This window comes from Tenrec ecaudatus, chromosome 14 (assembly GCF_050624435.1).
Source record: "Tenrec ecaudatus isolate mTenEca1 chromosome 14, mTenEca1.hap1, whole genome shotgun sequence".
In the NCBI taxonomy this organism is placed as follows: Eukaryota; Metazoa; Chordata; class Mammalia; order Afrosoricida; family Tenrecidae; genus Tenrec; species Tenrec ecaudatus.
Window position 1 is genome coordinate 87,857,393 of NC_134543.1, and position 19,214 is coordinate 87,876,606.

General features: G+C 37.6%; 1 protein-coding gene across 1 annotated transcript; it reads left to right on the forward strand.

The window, feature by feature from the left end:
• Window positions 1-17,427: 17,427 nt before the first annotated feature.
• Window positions 17,428-18,363, forward strand: LOC142425759 (olfactory receptor 4K1-like). Its single transcript, XM_075531105.1, has one exon. The coding sequence runs from the start codon at window positions 17,428-17,430 to the stop codon at window positions 18,361-18,363; it is 936 nt and encodes a 311-aa protein (XP_075387220.1).
• Window positions 18,364-19,214: the final 851 nt, after the last annotated feature.

Consider the following 19,214-nt stretch of genomic DNA (forward strand, 5'->3'; position numbering starts at 1 on the left):
ACACACCTTGTATATGCGACGTCATCTGACTTTTAAGCTGCTGTTGGTGATAGGATAGTATAATTTCTGTGATTGGTCACATAGCTAGTGAGAGGAAATATGACATTGATTCTTGTCTCTTACTTGCAATTGTAAATCATGAGAAGTTAATGTGGAGGGATTATCCAGTTATTTCGTATAACTTAAAAAGTGAACACTGATAAATCTTATCATTCATTACATATGGGAAAGATGTAGTATGGAGTAAATTTGGACATTTTCAGAAAAATCTTCTTTTCAAAGATAATCTGACTAATCCCAGTCCAGTGCAGGTGTCACTAGTGTATCTACACAATTTACTAGTTTTGTCAACTTGGGCAATTGACTAAGCCTTAGTTTCTCTGCGCTTCCATTCCTGCTCTGTGAAATGGCTCAAATGAACGAATGACCTGTCACTTTTCAGGGTTATTGTGATAGCCATTTAGATAATATCTGTCATGTATTAGGGAAGCCTGGAAAATAGCACTGTGAAAGTTAATATTACTCTTATTTTTACAGAGAGCATATAAGAGAAGCCTGAGAAATAATACTATGAACATTAATATTACTTAGTTATTTTTACAAAGAACATGTTTTATAATATTTAGAAGAGTAGAAATGTATATAAAATATTTGATTCACCTAAGTGGTCAATCCTAGCACAAAATAAAATGTCTGTTTTGAAATCGTTCCTATTGTCCTTAAATGGTTGAATATTAGGTTTTTTTTCTCCTCAGAATATAAACTTATGTGAATTATATGCCAATAAAACTTCATAAAAATTTAATATATATCTGAGTATATAAACCTATTAAAAAGCATGATACTTAGTAGACTTTTCACAGAGAACCCATTCATAGAAGTCCCTTGTGATGTAAGATTTCATAGCTTTAAATGCCTAACTGTAGATTTTCAGACCTTAATGTTTGTGTGTCTATCTCCTCTTCCAAAGTCTGACTGCCTCTTTTTCTCTATAATCCATGATCAACCATGCCAGCATTACCCCAGGTCTTCCACAGTGAGATGAAACTTCTCTGGGAATAACTTGTCCTTAGATCAGTTCTGGTCCCACTGAATTAATCACATACTTGAGCAAATTAAATTTCTGAATTCTTCTTAAAACTGGATTTTGATATTAAAACCAGAATCCCATGTGGACTACGCCTTCACTAAACCCTCTCAGACCCTTGACCAAGGATAGGAATGGTCGTGTTCTCAGAGCGCGTTTGAAAGGGTACTGCACATATACTCAGTGAGTTTTCGAAGAAAGCCCGACTTTCTTCCGCCGAGCTGCTGGCGGTTCCAGACTATGGACCTTGGAGATTGCAGCCCAACTCAGAACCACGACGCCACGAGTCGCTCTATTTACGGTACAGTTCTAACTGCAGATATACGCATTGCCACCGAGTCCATGCTGACTCATAAGCACCCTAAGGGCAGGGTAGAACTGCCCTGGATCGATGCTTACCAGAGTAGAAGGCTTGTTTGTCTCTCCCAGAACGGCTGGTGGTTGCCGACTGCTGACCTTTCAGCTCACAGCCCAAGCCTGCAACAGCTATGTCACCAGCGCTCCAACAGCAGAGAGAGTTGGTTTAAAATTCTACATCTTACCTTTTCTTTTCCCTTTTCACCCATTTACAATTTTACTTTGTTTTGATGTTTTCTGCTTTCTTTTGGACTTAGATTATTCTGTTTTACATTTGGTGGTTGCTAATCATATTTTCTTTTGGCTGTACAGATGTGTTTAACTATTTTCTTTTTTTATCATTTGATTAGGGGCTCATACAACTCTTATCACAATCCATTCATACATCACTTGTGTCAAGCACACCTGTACATATGTTGCCATCATCATTCTGAAAACACCTGCTTTCCATTTGAGCCCTTGGTATCAGCTCCTCATTTCCCCCCATTCCCTGATCCTGCCTCCCACCTCCTGCCTGGACCGTTGATATTTATAAATTATTATTATTTTGTCATATCTTACACGATCCAACATCTCCCTCACCCACTTCTCTGCTGTCCATCCCGCAGGGAGGAGGTTAAGTGATATCTTTAATATGACTTTCTTGGTATGGAATCCAGGATAGGTAAATCTATAAAGACAATAACTAGGCAAATAGTTGCTTAGGCCAATCACAAGGGAGTCTGAGTAGTTAGGGGGAGATTATAACGGATACAAGAATGAAGACAATAATCTAAAGTTGATTGTAGTGATGATTGTACAACTCTTTTTACATATATTAGAAGCATTGAATTAGATGGTACAAGAATTACATGTCAATAAAACGGCTAAATAAAAATTCAGCAATTAAAACCACTAGATATTATAAGTCAAATGCAAAAATTGAAGCCCTTAAAATGGTAGGATTTAGCACTTCAACAACTAGGTTAAAGTTATTCAATAAAATTATGCATATTGCAACAGTTTTTAGGGGTCTAAAATTTTTAGATCTAGAGGCACAGTGGGCTGTGTGGGTGGGGCTGCTAACTGAAAAATTGGTCATTGAAATGCACGAACCAGCCCTCAGGAGAAAGATGAGTCATTCTGCTTCCGTGATTTACAGCCTTAGCAATGGAGCAGTGCTGCTCTATCCTATAGGGCTGTGATGAGGGAGACACATTTTGATGGCAGTGGGCTTGTGTTTCTGTAGAGCTTTTACAAGGAGCCTTGTGGCACAGTAGTTAAAGAACTTGACTGCTAACCACCAGCCATCACTTGACTGCTAACCACCAGCCATCACTCTGTCTAACAGCGTTACTTTGAGTTGAAATGTGATTTGATGTCACAGGTGTTGGTTTGGACCTGTCAAAGAGTTCTCCTAACACAATGAGTCAAAACGCCACTGGTTTCAGACCACTGCAGTAACATAAGATAAACACTTGACAGTCTACTACAATAAAGATTGCAGGCAATGAAACCCCATGAGCAATTCCACTCTTTCCTATAGGGTTAGTCTGAGTAAGAATCAATCAAAAAAGAATGGCTTGGTTTTTATGAATATTTTTTGTTATTTAAGGTTTTTGATATTTATTATTCTAATTGTGTCTAAATAACCTGGCCCTAAAAAACAACAAATGCCAAAGAACTTCAATCAATATTCAACAAATAAACATCTGCTTATGATGTTTTTCTTTAAACTGGAGTATTTGTAGAAACTTTTCTTGCCAAGTGGTCACATTGTGCCTAGTATGTTAAGGAAAATATCCAAGAAAATTATACCGGCATTTTAAATGCTACCTAACTTTTTCCTTTTGAAAATCTGTTATGTGCTCAAATTGCAACTTACATATCTAAGCTATATGGGGTAATAACAAATAGATCATTTTTTGAGCCATTGAAGGTTTTGATGACTCCACGTGTGCCAAGGTATGTGCCAAGGTATAAGGAGAGATAAACATATTAGAGGAGACTGAAAGTGCATACATCCTTTATTTATAAATGATAGGTCTTCATGTGACAGAAGGTGAATTTGATTAATTCCTATTAATAATATAAAAAATATGCTTGACTTTCACAGAAGTTTTCAGAGAATCACTATTAGCTCTAAAGCTGCAAGTTCTCATTCTATAATATGAATAATTAGCAGCTATTAGACTTCATAGATCATTCCCAAGTCTATGAGTCTCAATTGCAAAACCATTGATAAAGACAACTTAGTCCAGCTTTAAGATGACTTACTCCTACAAATTACATTCTGCCCTACCATTCCTAAGTGGTTTGTTAGCATGAACCCTTCCTCCAGCTAGGCCTCATAGGTCCATGAAAATGGCCTTACATATGTTTACCTTTAGAGTTGTATTCCAATGATATCCTCTGCCTTTTTAACTAGTAAATCTCAAGTTTTTAAAAAGGTTCAAGTCAAATAATCTTTCTTCCATGGTACCTGTTTCACCACTTTGGAAAAGAATATAATCTCTCTCATCTTGCTAACATCTATGGTATTAATTTATCAAGCACTTTTATTTGACCGTTTCTATTTTACTTAATTTTCAATATACCTGTCTTATTTTAGTATGATAGGTACCTTCTTTGTCCTCTTTCACCTACACTTCTCCTATTTCCCATCACACTTAGGTTAAACAGATGTTAGTCAATTGATATATGTGGGTGTAGTTTGTTAAGTTGAATAGGCTTATTTTTAAATTATGTATTTTGTATATAAGTAGTAGTAGCATGTTGTGAATCATTGAGATATGTTCCTGATTTTCTTTTCTTTAGGCGGCTGTGCATCGGGCACATGTCTCACACAGTTATTACAGCCTAGGAAATGCTAAGGGCAGGTATATCCTAGTGTGTAGGTTTGCAATCAATGAAAATTGACTTGATGGCTCACCACAAGCGTATACTTCTCTTTAATCGAGCACAGTGTAATTTTATGCATTGCAATCAATGTGTACAAGCAAATTGAAGTTCTAAGATCTACCCTCAGTTTATTCTTAACATTATTCCACATGTTGGAATAGTGGGAAATTATTGTATTTTACTATGTGCATTTCACCTCATTGATAGACACTTGTTATTTTCTCTTCTGGGCTGAATATGTTGGCTGCTTGCAAATTTCTCTACTTAATACCAATACCATATAAATGCTTTTGCAATTTTGGGGGTTCTCTAAAGTTTTGCTGTGAATGTATTTCTACTCAAGCATCTAGATTTCTTTCAGATATTCAGCACCTTCTATCATATATAGCCTTGATGACATAGTGAGTTCTGCATTGACCTAACTATGAAGTCCAGTGGTTCAAAACCACCAGCGACCCCCATGGTAGAAAGGGGAGACTTTTTACTCCCATAGAGAGTTAGAGTCTCAGAAGCACACAGGGGTAGGTCTACCGTGTCCCATAGAGTCTCTATGAGTCAGAATTGATTCGATAACAGTGGGTTCTTTTAATTTTCTTCATAGGATTGCTATGAATCATAAACAACTCAATGGCATTAAAACTTATAGAAGTCCTGGTGGTATAGCGTTTACATACTAGGGTATTAACCACAAGGCTTGCAGTTCAAAACAATCAGGCGATCTACAGGAGAAAGATGAAGCTTTCTACTCCCATTAAGAGTTTAGGGAGTTCCCACAGGGGAAGTTCTACCCTGTCCTATAGGGTGGCTATAAGTCAGAGTTGATTCAATGGCAGTGAGTGAAAGAAATATCTCTATCTCTATCTCTATATCTGTGTTATCCCAGGCTACTTATTTTGAAAATAGGGCAAACTGATTACAATGGATTCTGTTATTCATAACATTTGCAAATATCTTTGAAATTGTTTGAAAATAGGTGAAGTATAAATATTTAAGTAAAAATCAAAAGTTAATTGTATATCAATATCGAAAATACAAATTGACAAAAATTATTAGTGATGTATAACTAAATGTGGAATCTATTTTTACATATTTTGATAAAGCACATCAGGGTAGGTACAATACATGTACAGATCAAATATTAAAATCCAGGCAATATTGTTTCACTTGCTATCCAACATTTTCCCTCTGTATCTTTCCCCTGAGATTTGCATTTTGAAAAAAGGGCCATGTAATCGAAAGGATCAATGTATTGTAACAATGAGAAAGAAATTATTAACAGAGGATTGAAAGACTTCCCTCGGGATGCAGTATTGTAATTGTACCATAGGATAGAAATTAGTGATAATGTAAAAGATGAAAGTGTTAAAATCTACATCCTAAGCCTTACACAGACTCAACTTTAGATATTAACACTCAAGCTCTACAGCTAGGATTTCTGGGAACTTCATATTTTCAGTCAATCTCATTTGTACAGTGTCAAAATTGATTACGTGTTGTGTATTTTTGTACCGTGAGAAAACTTTCTAGACCTACAATAAACATTGAAATGGTTATTGCATTGTTTGTGGTATTTTCTTTTCTTCTTTTTATAGGCTAAGATGGTACTGTATCCTTGAAAAACCAACAATATTTAATTATTTTAAGAAAAATGAGGTCATGTGTAATAACTACTTCATAGGAATTTTGTAAGACAAGATGAAGATGATATAATATAATGTCATATAATGGGAACATTAATAATGAATAGTAAAACCTTATAAAATCGCTTATTTGGAATAGCTATTTCTCTCAACACCTGGATGGGTACAAATCCTGTGAAAGTAGGCATATTATACTTCTGCCTTTGAAAGCATAGAAATTAAAGATGCATGTGCACCCATTCCTTCTTGCCTTTCTCCTTTTCCATCTCATCAAATGGACATCTCTAAAAGTGCTCTGAGAAACCAAACGAAATATGTTCAATAACATATAAATCTACAATGTGTACAACATGCACTGTCAGAGTTATAGAAAAAATGACCATAGCTTTTGAAGATGTAGAATCAAATAGAGCAGAAATGACATAAATTAAACAAAAAACAGTAAATATAAGGTAGACCTAATGAATTCCATTCATGGTGGTAGGATCAACAAATACTACATAAATAAAAAAAGACAACAATGCTTCTTATTTCTGTCATAAAGAAAAATTAGAGTTATGTGTATGTATCCTATTTCTAGGGACTCATATGATGAAAAATATTAGGAGAAATTAGAGTTTATCTTTATTCTTTTTTAAAACAAGAGCACAGTGCTAGTCTGTAGTCCACTTGGTCTTACATTTATTCCACCTCTTTCTGCTCTGCAGTGAATCATGCTGACTGCAGTCAGCATTTCCAAGTCTCCCATTTTCGTTGTCACTTAAGTCTGGAGGACTAGAGGCAGATAGAAGGCAACACATTTACCACTTGCTCACTCCCTTGGAGTCCTGGTTACACTGTGGGTAAGGCATCAGGTCAATAACTGTAAGGTCAAAGGTTCAAACCCATCAGCCCATTTATGGGAGACAGACGAGAGCTGCTCCAATAAAGATTTACAGTCTCAGAAATCCTATGGGTGAACTGAGTGAATAATATCAGCAGCTAAAAGGAGGCTCATATGCAAGTTTAGGTAGAAGCTAAAGAAACTTACAACAAGTCCATGAGAACCAAAATAGACCTTGAGTATATCCGACCTGGATAAAACAAACAAACAAACAAACAAACAAACTCAAGAACAGATTTGAGGCCTTGAACACAGAAATGATGCACTGCGGGGTGACATCAAGAACATCATACATGAGTAGAGCAAGAGGTCATTCCAAAGTCAGGAAAGAAAAAAAAAAGTGGACTTCAGAAGGCACTCTGAACCTGCTTTTCATCATCAAGTAGCTAAGACACATGGAAGAAATGAGGAAGTCAAAGAGCTGAGCAGAAAAATTCAGAGGACAGCTCCAGAAGACAGAGTCAAAAATTATAAAGAAATGTGCAAAGGCCTACAGCTTGAAAACCATAAAGGAAGAGCACCCTCAGCTTCTCTTACATCGAAGGAGCTAAAGAAACCACTCAAGCCTGGAACTGTAATACTAACAGATTCTATAGGCAAATATTGAATGATTCAGGACGCATTAAAGAAGATGGAGAAATACACAGACACTGTACCATAGACAACCAGTCAACATTCGACCATTTCAGGAGGTAGCATATGAGCCACAACCGATAGTCCTGAAAGAAGAAGTTCAAGATGCACTGAAAGCATCAGCCAAAAATAAGGCCCCAGTACTTGATAGAATATGAATTGAAATGTTTTAACAAGCTGTTGAAATGCTGGGAGCACTCACTCATCCATGCTAGGACATTTGGAAAGCAGCTACATCCAATGATTAAAGGAGATCCATATTCGTACTCACTCCAATAAAATGTTGACCCAAGAGAAAAAAGTAGAACAATATCATTAATATCATATATGGGTAGAATTGTGCAGAAAATTATATAACAAAGACTGCGGCAGTACATTGACCGAGAACTGCTAGAAGTTCAGTGTTCTTTCAGAAGAGGACACGAAACAAGAGAAATCAATTCTCCTGTCATGTGGCTCTTGGCTGAAAGCAGAGAATACCAGAAATGTGTGTATTTGTCTTTTATTCAAAGGCATTCCACTATGAGGATTACAGCAAACTATGTATAGGCTTGAGAAGAAAGGAAATTCTAGAACACTTCATTGTGCACATAGGGACCTTGTACATCAATTAAAAGTCAGTTTGGGGGAAGAACAAGAAAACGCTTCAAAGCTTAACATCAGGAAAGGTGTATGTCAGGATCTTATCCTCTGACCATGATTACTTACACTGTATGCTGAGAACAGAAAGAGAAGCTGGATTTTATGAAGAAGAATGTGACATCAGGGTTGGAGGAAGGCTTATAACAAGCTGTGATATGTATATGATACATCCTTGCTTTTTGAAAGGAGGTCTTGAAGCACTTATTGATGATCAAGGATAGCAGCCTTTAACTATGTTTTACAACCCAATTTAAAGAAGATCATAATCCTCACCAGTAAACAAATAGTTGGCATCACCAAATACAGAGAAAGATAGAAATTGTCAAGGGTTTTGTATTGCTTGGATCCACAATCAATGCCTATGGAAGCAGCCGCCACAAGATCAAACGATGCATTGGATTGAATAAATTTGCTACACAAGGATGTAGGCGGACTGACCCATGCCATAGTATTTTCAACTGCCTCATTTGCATTTGGAAACTGGACATTGAATAAAGAAGACCAAAGAGGAATAAATGCCTTTGAATGGTGGTGCCTGCAAAGAATATAGAAAGTAATGTGGATTGACAAAGAACAAACAAATCTGTCTTAAAAGAAGTAAGGCCTGAGTGCTTCTTAAAGGCAAGAATGGCAAAACCTGATCTTACATAATTTTGACATTAGTCAAAGGAGACCAGTCCCTGGAAAAGGACATCTTCCTTGGTAAAGGAAAAACCAAACTAAACAAACAAATTCACTGGCACCGAGTTCATACTTATTCAAAGTAGGTTCTCAATTCTTTATGGGAGTAGAAAGTACTGTCTTTTTCCTCTGGAGCCCCTAATGGTTTCAAACTTCTTGTGGATTGAAATCCTCCTTGTAACCACTACTCCACCCAGTCTCCTTGGTAAAGTAGAGGGGCAGCACAAAAGCAGGAGCCTCGATGAGATGGATTGCCCCCGTGGCTTTACAAAGGGCTTAAGCACAGGAACAATGGTGAGGATGGCTCGGGACTGGCCAGCGTCCAGTTCTCTTGGTCACAGGGTCATCGTGGGTCTGAAATGCTTTGATGCCACTGAGTCATGACAATTATAACATGAGTAGGATATCTACACAGGGAACCAGAGACACATATAAACCATAGATGTGTCAATGGATTTGGGGCTCACACTCAATTCTAGTCTCAATGTAAGAACAAGTAGTCCATGTGGCATGACCCTGCTTAATGCTTGCCCTCGAGAAGATATGAGTGCTTTCTAACTTGTCTTATTACAAGCACCTGTTTAATTGAGGTGTTAACCAAGTCAACATGGAAGCAGCACACTAGTGTGTGTGATCCAAGGATAATACAATTCAAATATAAAGGAGGGAATAGTGTCAGATCCTAAATTGTGAGCACCTGATTTGAAGAAGGCTGTGGTTGTTATCGGAAGCCTGAAATCCATGTGCAGGTCCCCGCACAAATTAAGTCCCTGCTGAATTCCTTCGACCTTAGTCAAGAGATGTGCATAGCCTTGTTATCAGGCAGAGGGCATTGTTAAGTAAACTATGACAGATTTACTTAGGTTAAAATCGAACACCTTATTATTAATATCCATTTGGCCCATTTAAAATTGCTTCAGTTTTTAATATTTTCTGCTTTCTCGTTGAGGATTTTCTGTTCGGTCTGGTCATTGTTATTGGGCTTATTTTTTGTTTGATTTCATTGGTTTCCTATTGGTATGGTGCATGACTTTCTGTCTACTAAATCAAGCTCTGTAGATTAGTAGAGACATCACTGGACAGGAGTGTGGCACTGCACAGGAGTGTGGCACTGGACAGGAGTGTGGCACTGCACAGGAGTGTGGCACTGGACAGGAGTGTGGCACTGGACAGGAGTGTGGCACTGGACAGGAGTGTGGCAGGGGGGGGATGGGGAGCTAAAAGCAATGAGTATGAGAAGAAACTGCCCACAAGTTGATTGTGGTGATGATTCTTAATATGTCTGCATGACAGAATTTATGATGCTTGAAAACTATAATAATAAAACTATATTTAAAAAGAAATACAATTATTTTTACATCAGTTATTTATATTTTTCCAACCAAAAAAAAAGAGAGAAAGCAAGCCAACTTTTGTGCCAAGGAATAAGTCAATTTTAAGGTTGGGCCACTATGACATTTTTACTAAAACTCACGTGTTAGGCACTTTCAGTTTAAAAGCAGTCTGACCTCAGTTTTTAGACCAATCAACACTTTAAGGAATATGTGGAAGATTTGAAAATGAGCCAAGACAGGGAAGGTTGTCAACCTCAAATGATGGAGAAGCTGTGGCTGAAGGAATGAGACTTGTGGAAGAAGGTCATAGAGCTGCCACTGACAGGATAGCTCATGTTGCTAGGCATTTTCGGTTTTAAGCAAACACCCTGACCGTAGCAACTTCTGCCTTGATGGACGCCGAGAGCTTTGATGGATTGGCGAGCTCACAGCGCTGTCTGTTCCCTTACTCTCTGAAGCAAGATATAAGCTAATGGAGATGCTCTTATGGAATGACTCATAACCAAGGATGTGTTCTGGAGTTACCTCTATGACCTTGAGAGCACAGTCTACTAAAACCAGTGACTTCCTATGGGATCTGATGAGGTTTTTAGATTCAAGGCAAAGAAGTTAGCTCAGAAGATATGACAACTATTATTTTTTGGATTCCAGAGAGGGTAACCTTGATAGATCTTCTCAACGGACATAGGACAATCACTAAGTATTATTATTAAACAGTTTAAAGAAAATTGAAAACTGTGCTGACCCGGACAATGGTGTGCAGGAATTATTCTCTCAAGACAATTCAGTTGCTCATTTGTCGCGGTTCGCAGACACTGTTCTCTGAGAATTTCATCGACTACCCGCATCCTACCCACCCTTTATTCTCAGTCCATCCCTCGGACTTTTGTTCATTCCAAGCCTCAAAGAACATTAAAGGGAACAAAGTTTTTCCTGCTCAAAGATTGCAAAACTGGTGATTTGATATGGCGTCAATTTAGAAGTCTAGAAATCTTTGACGAGAGGGTACAGTAATAGAAATGCCATTATCAGAAGTGTACAGACTTAAATGAAGGATGGTTGAGAAACAATAGTACCAAATTCTGATATTTTTAAACATATGCTTTCTATGCTTTTATAGAGCATATGCACACACACACACATGCACATAAACATAACCAAAATATCAAATTCACACTCAATAGCATCAATTCCATGTTATCTCACGGTGATCTATAAGATAGGCAGAACTACCCCTGCGAGTTTTCCAGACTGAAAGTCCTGGGAGTAGAAAGTCTCATTTTCTTACTTGGAGTGGCTAGTGATTTTGAACTGCTGGCCTGGAGGAATGCAGCCCAATTCGCAATCACCAAGCCACCAGGGCTCCAAAAGGATAGTATATTCTTAATACTATTTAGAGTTTGACTGTGATAAGTTAAACATGTATTTTGTAAGCTCCAGAGAAACCACCAAACAAATAAACATAAACCAAAGGGATATGACTAATAAATTAAGTGGAGACATATCAGAACCATTAAAAAAAGACTCATTCAATTTAAAAAAGGAAAATAAACAAACAAGACATATCGCACATCAAGATGTAAATATTAGATTCAAACCCCAATTCACTGAGTATCACATGAAATGCGCCTGTGGCTGTGCAGTGATTAAGCACTTCTCTGCTACATCCAACCACTATGTAGAAAAATGTTGCAGTTTGCTCCCCTAAAGATTATAACCTAGAAAACCCTGACTCAGTCTCATGTATTTTGGATCAACCTGAATTGGAATTAACTCAATAGTACACAAAAACATCACATTAATCAATAGAACATGCAGGTACTCCTATTAAAAAGTAAGGATCAATAGACAAAATTAATAGATGAAAGTTAACTACATGCTATCAGCTGGAAATGAACTTTATATATAAGGACACAGATGGAAAAATAAAACATGAAATGGACACAGAATATATTTGTGATATCCTGTAATTTCAAAAGATTCATAAGGCTGTAAAAGTAGTCGACTGATAAACACATGTGGGGTTAATTGATAGGCAGAGGGATAAATGGCTTGTTGAGCCTCGCCTTTGAGTTCTCAGGTCTCTTGCTTTCTGGTGGTCAGATCAGGATGCAGCTGCCTTAGCCAGTTCCTGCTTCAGCTGGCAAGACTCACTTCCTGTAAGACATGCCTGAAGAGAAGCCACATGGGCCTACCCCAATGCAGCCCTGGGTGCTGGAGCACCCCTGTGGAGCCCCCTGCCTGCCACCACTGAGGTGCTTACACATTCACTGACTCAGCTTTCCCCCTGAAGTTGGCATCATTGCGTGTGTTTTGTGAGATGGAGGTGGACTTTGTGAATTGGTGTCAGACATATGGGTTAATGTTGGATTTGTTGCCTTGGGCAGGACTGGGTTGGGATAGTTTCTTGATGTGCACTTAACCTATATATAAATCTCTGTTATACATGAGTTTCTATGGATTTGTTTCTCTAAAACACCAAGAATAATACAATCGGACAGTGTTATGTTCTGTTGTACATAGGGATGTTATGAGCAAGAATCAACTGGATGACACAAAACAATAAAAGCATGATTCTCATATTAGCTGTTGTAAAGTTGAAGAGTCAAATTTAACTAGAAGTCTGTACAAATCAAGTAACTTACTGTTTTTATACATACCAATTAGTTGGTAAAAACAAATTTTTTCTCTCTGTCTCTGGACAAAATGTTTTTGTAAAAGATAATTACTCCCACTGCAAAATGACTTCAGAGAGCTCCCAAGACTGATTCTCACATCTCCAATGAGATTAGTTTCTTGGCATTAGAATAGAAGGCTTTATATTGTTTCACTATAGGATATTGTAATTGTGTAGTGTAGGACAAGAAAAAGGGAATTCTCACTACCATATGGGAGGACTTGGAGAATCTTACTTTAGCAGTTTAGTGCAAGGACCAAGTTAAAACACATCCAGTCAAGAGTAGCATATTGCAAATATTTTCAGAATGAAAATTTATAGTTGAAGAAGAGAGAAGAAACAACCTGGATAACAAATTTAATAAAAAATAAGGTGAGTAGATGGACTGGGGTGAGTTATTAAAAGTGTCTGTATATATGCACTTTTAATATATATTTTGACTGGATAAGTTATTTTCTATATGTAAAATTAGAAATTAAAATCTATAAACAAGTTAATTGATATATTAGTAAAAATAATACATTCTTGTGCTCTCTCTGTCTAGATTAACTCCTTACTGCCCTGGTTTTAAGAGTTGCCTGTTAAAATAGAAATCATAGTTTGATGAGCATAAGTGAAAGATATTACAACCACTATATTTCACTGATCTATGTATTATATGCTTTCTATTAGGGAATATTAGTCTTTCTTTAAACATATAGTTATTGATAACACAATTTCCTGGTGATGAAGTAATTTCCAAGAGAAAGCAGTTGCCATGAGAAGCAGAGTAATATCACTGTTGTTAGCTGGTGCTGAGTCAGCTCATTGTACGACCAGGTCCAGCAGCATTTTCATCCCGTGAAGTTTGTGTTCACTGAACAATACTGGAAACCCACAGTGACCAATGAGGGATCCTTTACTACTTTCTTGTTTATAGCCTTACAGAAAAATGTATTTTCTTCCAAGATAAATTAATGGGAAGGAAAATTAAAGCACTCGTGGTTTTAGCATTTTATTAATTTAATTTGGAGGTGAGGTGGCTGTTCCTGTAAGAGTGATCTCCTGTGCATCAATCAAATTTGGCCTTCCCTGGAGAGGGAAATTCTCTGATGACATACATTGAGATCGGAAATACTTTATCTCCGATAAAGGCAATAAGCAAATGAATGTTTCATTAAGGAAGAAGCTGAATGCTCTGACTAAAGTTTAAGGAATTCTGAGTGACTTTTTCAAAGCCCCCTTGTTCCTGTCATGCAAACCTTGTGTATGCCTCTACCCCTGGCACTTTGAAGACCATGTTGGTGAAAATCTAGTTCTATCTAGAAAGACCACACTTTCTGTGCTGGTAGGAGTTACAACCTGAGAAACGCACAAGTGCAGTTGTACCCTGGACTATACAGTGGCTATGAGTCAGGGTTCACACATGGTGGTGTGTTTGGGGAGTCTTTTGTTTGCTTGTTTTGGATTTTTATGACTGGTCTCAAAGCTAGGAGGCGGTACTACAACATTAGTTCTGGTCTAGTTTACTTAAAGTAAGAAATTGTGCAAAGATTATGTGCATTGATTTTGTACTTATTTCTTTTTTTGTACTTATTTCTTATCACTTGAAAAATGAGGACTTTATTTATATTAAAAATCATTTGATTGGGGGCTCTAACAGCTCTTATCACAATCCATCCATTTGTACATTTGTTGCCATCATCATTTTCAGAACATTTTCTTTCTACTCAAGCCCTTGGTATCAGCTCATTTTTCAGCCTCCTCCTCCCCCCTCATAAACCCATGATAAATTATTAAAAATTTTTTTTCATGTCTTACACTGACTCCTGCCTCCCTTCACCATTTAGCTCTTGTTTTTCCACCTGGGAGGTGTTATATGTTGATAACTGTGGTTGAATCCCCCTCTCTCCACCTACCTTCTCCTTCCCCTCCTGGTATCACTACTGTCATCATTGGACCCAAGGGAGTTATCTGTCCTGGATTCCCTGTGTTTCAGACTCTTATCTGTACCCGTGTATGTGCTGTGGTCTAGCTGGGTTTGTAAGGTAGAATTGGGGTCATGCTTGTGGGAGAGAGGAAGCATGAAAGAACTACAGGAAAGTTGTGTGTTGCGTTGATACTATATTTCACCCTGACTGGCTCATCTCTTCCTCGTGGCCCTTCTGGGAGGGGATGTCCACTTGTTGAGAGATATTCTTTCGGTCTCCACTCCACCCTCCCCCTCATTCACATTGATATGATATTTTGTTGTGGGTCTTTGATGCCTGAAACCTGATCCCATAACACCTCATGATCACACAGGCTGGTGTGCTTTTTCCATGTGGGCTTTGTTATTTCTCAGGTAGATGGTCACTTGCTTTATCTTCAAGCCTTTAAGACCCCAGATGCTGTATCTTTTGACACAGCTTTCTTCACCACATTTGCTTATTTACCCATTTGTCTTTGGGGAAGGTAAGCACCACAAATTGGAGTGTTATTAGCACAAAGTGTTCTTGCATTGAGGAAGTACTTGACTAGAGGCCTAACGTCTACCTACTACCTTAAAACTTAGCATATATATGTACATAGATCTATTTCTCTAAAAATATATATACATATGCTGTTATTTAGATTTCTATAAAGGTCCTTTGCCTCCTACTTCTTTCCTCCATTTCCTTTTATTTTCCAAATTAAAAAAAAATGAGGACTTTTAAAGATATTGGAAAGCTGTCAGCTGTAGGAAATTACAGTGTTTTCAGAATAATCATTTTCCAAAATAATCTGACCTCTCCTAGTCCACGACAAGAATCCTTAGTGGAAGTATATTGTTGTCAGGTGGCATGGAGCCAATTCCAGTTCACACTAACACTATGCACCAAATGAACCTGACCTAGTCCTGCACCCTCCCCACAATGGCTCTTTGGTTTGAGTCCAGTGTGGCAGCCACTGTGTCAATGCGTCTTGTGGAAGGTATTCCTCTTTTTTTGCTGCTATTTAGTAGTTGTGCAAACATAGGCAATGTTACTTAGTCTCAGTTTCTCTGTGTTTCAGATCCCTCAATTGCATAAAATGGACATATAACTGGTAGCTGCTTTGTGGGGTTTTTATGAGGCTCAATTGTTAATAGATACAGAATGCTTATATGATATTAACATGGTGCTATAAAAATTATCCTTCCTTATACGATTATTACACAAAGCATACATATCATGTTTATATGATAGACGTCTACACAAGATGTGTGAGTAATTTTTAAGAGGCAAATCCTATTACAAAATAATAGAAAAACATACAATTTGGAATCATTCTTACTCTGATTACAATATTGCTAACTATATAGTCTATATTAAGAAAGATGCTTTGCTCACTAATCACAAATAACTGAATATGTCTTCCTAAAAGATTAACTTGTTAAATATCCATAATAACTGATAGACATTGCACAACAGACTAGATCCTAGTAATCTCTCGTGGTTTAAATTTTATTGTTTTAAATTTGAAACTATAGCTTTTCAGGACCTTTGGTGCATGTGTGTGTGAGAGAGAATCTCCTTCCTTGCCAAAGTTTGATCAGATCCTAATCTCCTTAACCCATGTAAACCCAAGATTAGACAAGCCAGCATCACCCAATGTCTTCTACATTGAGATGAGAAATCTATGGTAGTAATGTAGCTACGTTAGTTCTGAACATTCACATACTTGAGTAAATTAACTTTTCTGAATTCCTCTTAAAAGTAGATATTGTAAGTGAAATGCACCAATTGGATTTCTTAATGTGATAGAATTTAGCACTTCAAAATCAAAGTGACAATCATATAATGAAATTATTATTGCCTACTGAGTCTTAAAGAGCCCCGATGGTGCTGTGGGCTAGGCATTAGCTTGTTAACCACAGTCAATCCACTAGATAAAGATGAGTCTGTCTGCTCTCATAAAGTCACTGTCTTGGGAACCATATGTAGGGTTATTATGAATCAGAATAGACTCAGTACCATTGGGAATACCATTTTTCTTTGTTTATTGAGCAGTGGGACACACATTGAGCTGCTCAGTGAAAGACTAGTTATCCAAACCTCCTAGCTACTCCATAGGAGAAAGATGAGTTTGTCTGCCTCAAAAAGATGTATCGTCTCAGGAACCCTATGGAGGAGTTCTAACTTGTCTCACAGGGTCTCTGGAGATGTCTCCCATATTTTGACTCTTGTATTTATATTCTCATTATTTCCTTTGTATTTTTTCTAGTAAATCTCAAACTTCTAAAAATTTTTCATTTAAATAATGCCTACTGGACACCCAATTTAACCACTATGGAAGAGAATAACATATCTTCTTGCTAATGATTATGGCATTAATGTATTGCTCACTTATATTTGGCTGTTATTTATTTTAAATAATTTGTGTTCAAATGTATGTATCCAATATATTAAATTATACATGAAGGTTATCTATGCTTTTTCCATTATACTTCTCCCATTTTCATCATCCACATAGATTTTATATGGACAATTGATATATGTGAATCTATCTTATTAAGTAGAATGAACTCAATTGAAATTTTTTTCTGTTTTTGTATATAACTAGTAGTAGCATGTTGTAAAACATTGTAATACATTCCTGACTTTCTTTTCCAGAGGCGGCTATGCATTGGGCACATGGCTCACATAAATGAATCAGTGGTCTCTGAATTTGTGCTGCTGGGACTCTCTGATTCTCGAGAACTTCAGCTTTTCTTATTCGCCATCTTCTCTGTAGTGTATGTGACGTCTGTACTAGGAAACCTCATGATTATTGTCATCATTTCTTCTGACTCCCATCTGAACTCGCCCATGTACTTCCTCCTCAGGAATCTTTCTTTCATTGATATCTGTGAGTCTACTTTTGCCACCCCTAAGATGCTTCTAGACTTTTTCGTGGAGCACAAGACTATTTCTTTTGAGGGTTGCATGGCCCAGATATTTTTTCTTCACATTTTTGTGGGGAGTGAGATGATGCTGCTTGTGGCGATGGCCTATGACAGATTTATAGCCATATGTAAGCCCCTGCATTATAGTACAATCATGAGTAGGAGACTATGTATAATTTTTGTGTCGATATCCTGGGCTGTGGGTATTCTTCATTCTGTGACCCACGTGGCATTTACAGTGACTTTACCATTTTGTGGCCCCAATGTGGTAGACAGCTTCTTTTGTGATCTTCCAATGGTGATACAACTGGCTTGCAAGAACACTTATGAAATGGAAATTCTCACCTTAACTAACAGTGGTCTGATCTCATTGAGCTGTTTTCTGGCTCTGATCATTTCCTACACCATCATTTTGGTCACTGTCCAACGCAGGTCCTCCAGCGGGTCTTCTAAGGCACTGTTCACCCTAACTGCCCATATCACAGTGGTAGTTCTTTTCTTTGGACCTTGCATTTATTTCTACATCTGGCCTTTTAGCAGACTTCCTATGGATAAGTTCCTTTCTGTGTTCTATATTGTTTGTACACCCCTGTTGAACCCCATCATCTACACTCTGAGGAATGAAGACGTTAAGTCGGCCATGCGGAAATTAAGAAGCCGTCATGTGAACTCGTGGAGACACTAGAGAACCACCATGAGGGAGGATCATCTTGAATGGCAGTGAACACCCTTCACTGGCTCAAGCATCATGCAGCCAGCTCTGCTAGCAATGTGGTTTATTTAGTCATGGTATTGCTATTCTTACCCTAAATGCAAGAAAATTGCATAAATTCACTTTCTGGTTTACTTTTGAGATGGGATTTAACTAATTCTTTTTTAATAAATAAAGATTGCATTTGTCTTGCAAATTTTTAGGAGTACTTGAAAATATGTTCTAAAGAAAGAAGACTCTGAGAGGCATACAATGCTATGCTGGTGCTCCTCACAGCAGGAGCTCTGGCTGTGCAGTGGTTAAGTGTTCGGATGTTGATCACAAAGCTGGCAGTTTGAACCCACCTAGGGCTTCTTCCGTGGGAGAAAGACCAGTTTCTCTTCCTGTAAAAAAGGGACGGCTTGGGAAACCCCCAAGGACAGGTCTACTCTGCTCTTAGAGTTGCTTTAAGTCAGAAGTCACTGGATGGCAGTGATTTTGTTTTTTCAGAAATTCTTAGGGTGAAGGGACCTGGCAACTTGCTCCTTAAAGATTAAAGCCTAGGAAATGTTATGGGCACAGCTTGATAACATGACACAAGCTTGTAATTCTCCTGAATGGAACACATGATAGTCTTACACATTGGACTCACTGTACACAAGGAAACTGAGTGTCTGACAGCTCCACTCAAGTTACTCATAGCTCTATTCCACACGTTGACCCAGTGGGAAAATGATTGTAGTATATAGCATGGATTTTACTTCATTGTTAGGTTTACATATTTGTTAGGTTATCTTTTTTCTGGTTTTGAATCCATTGATTGCTTATTTTTCCCTATTTCTTAT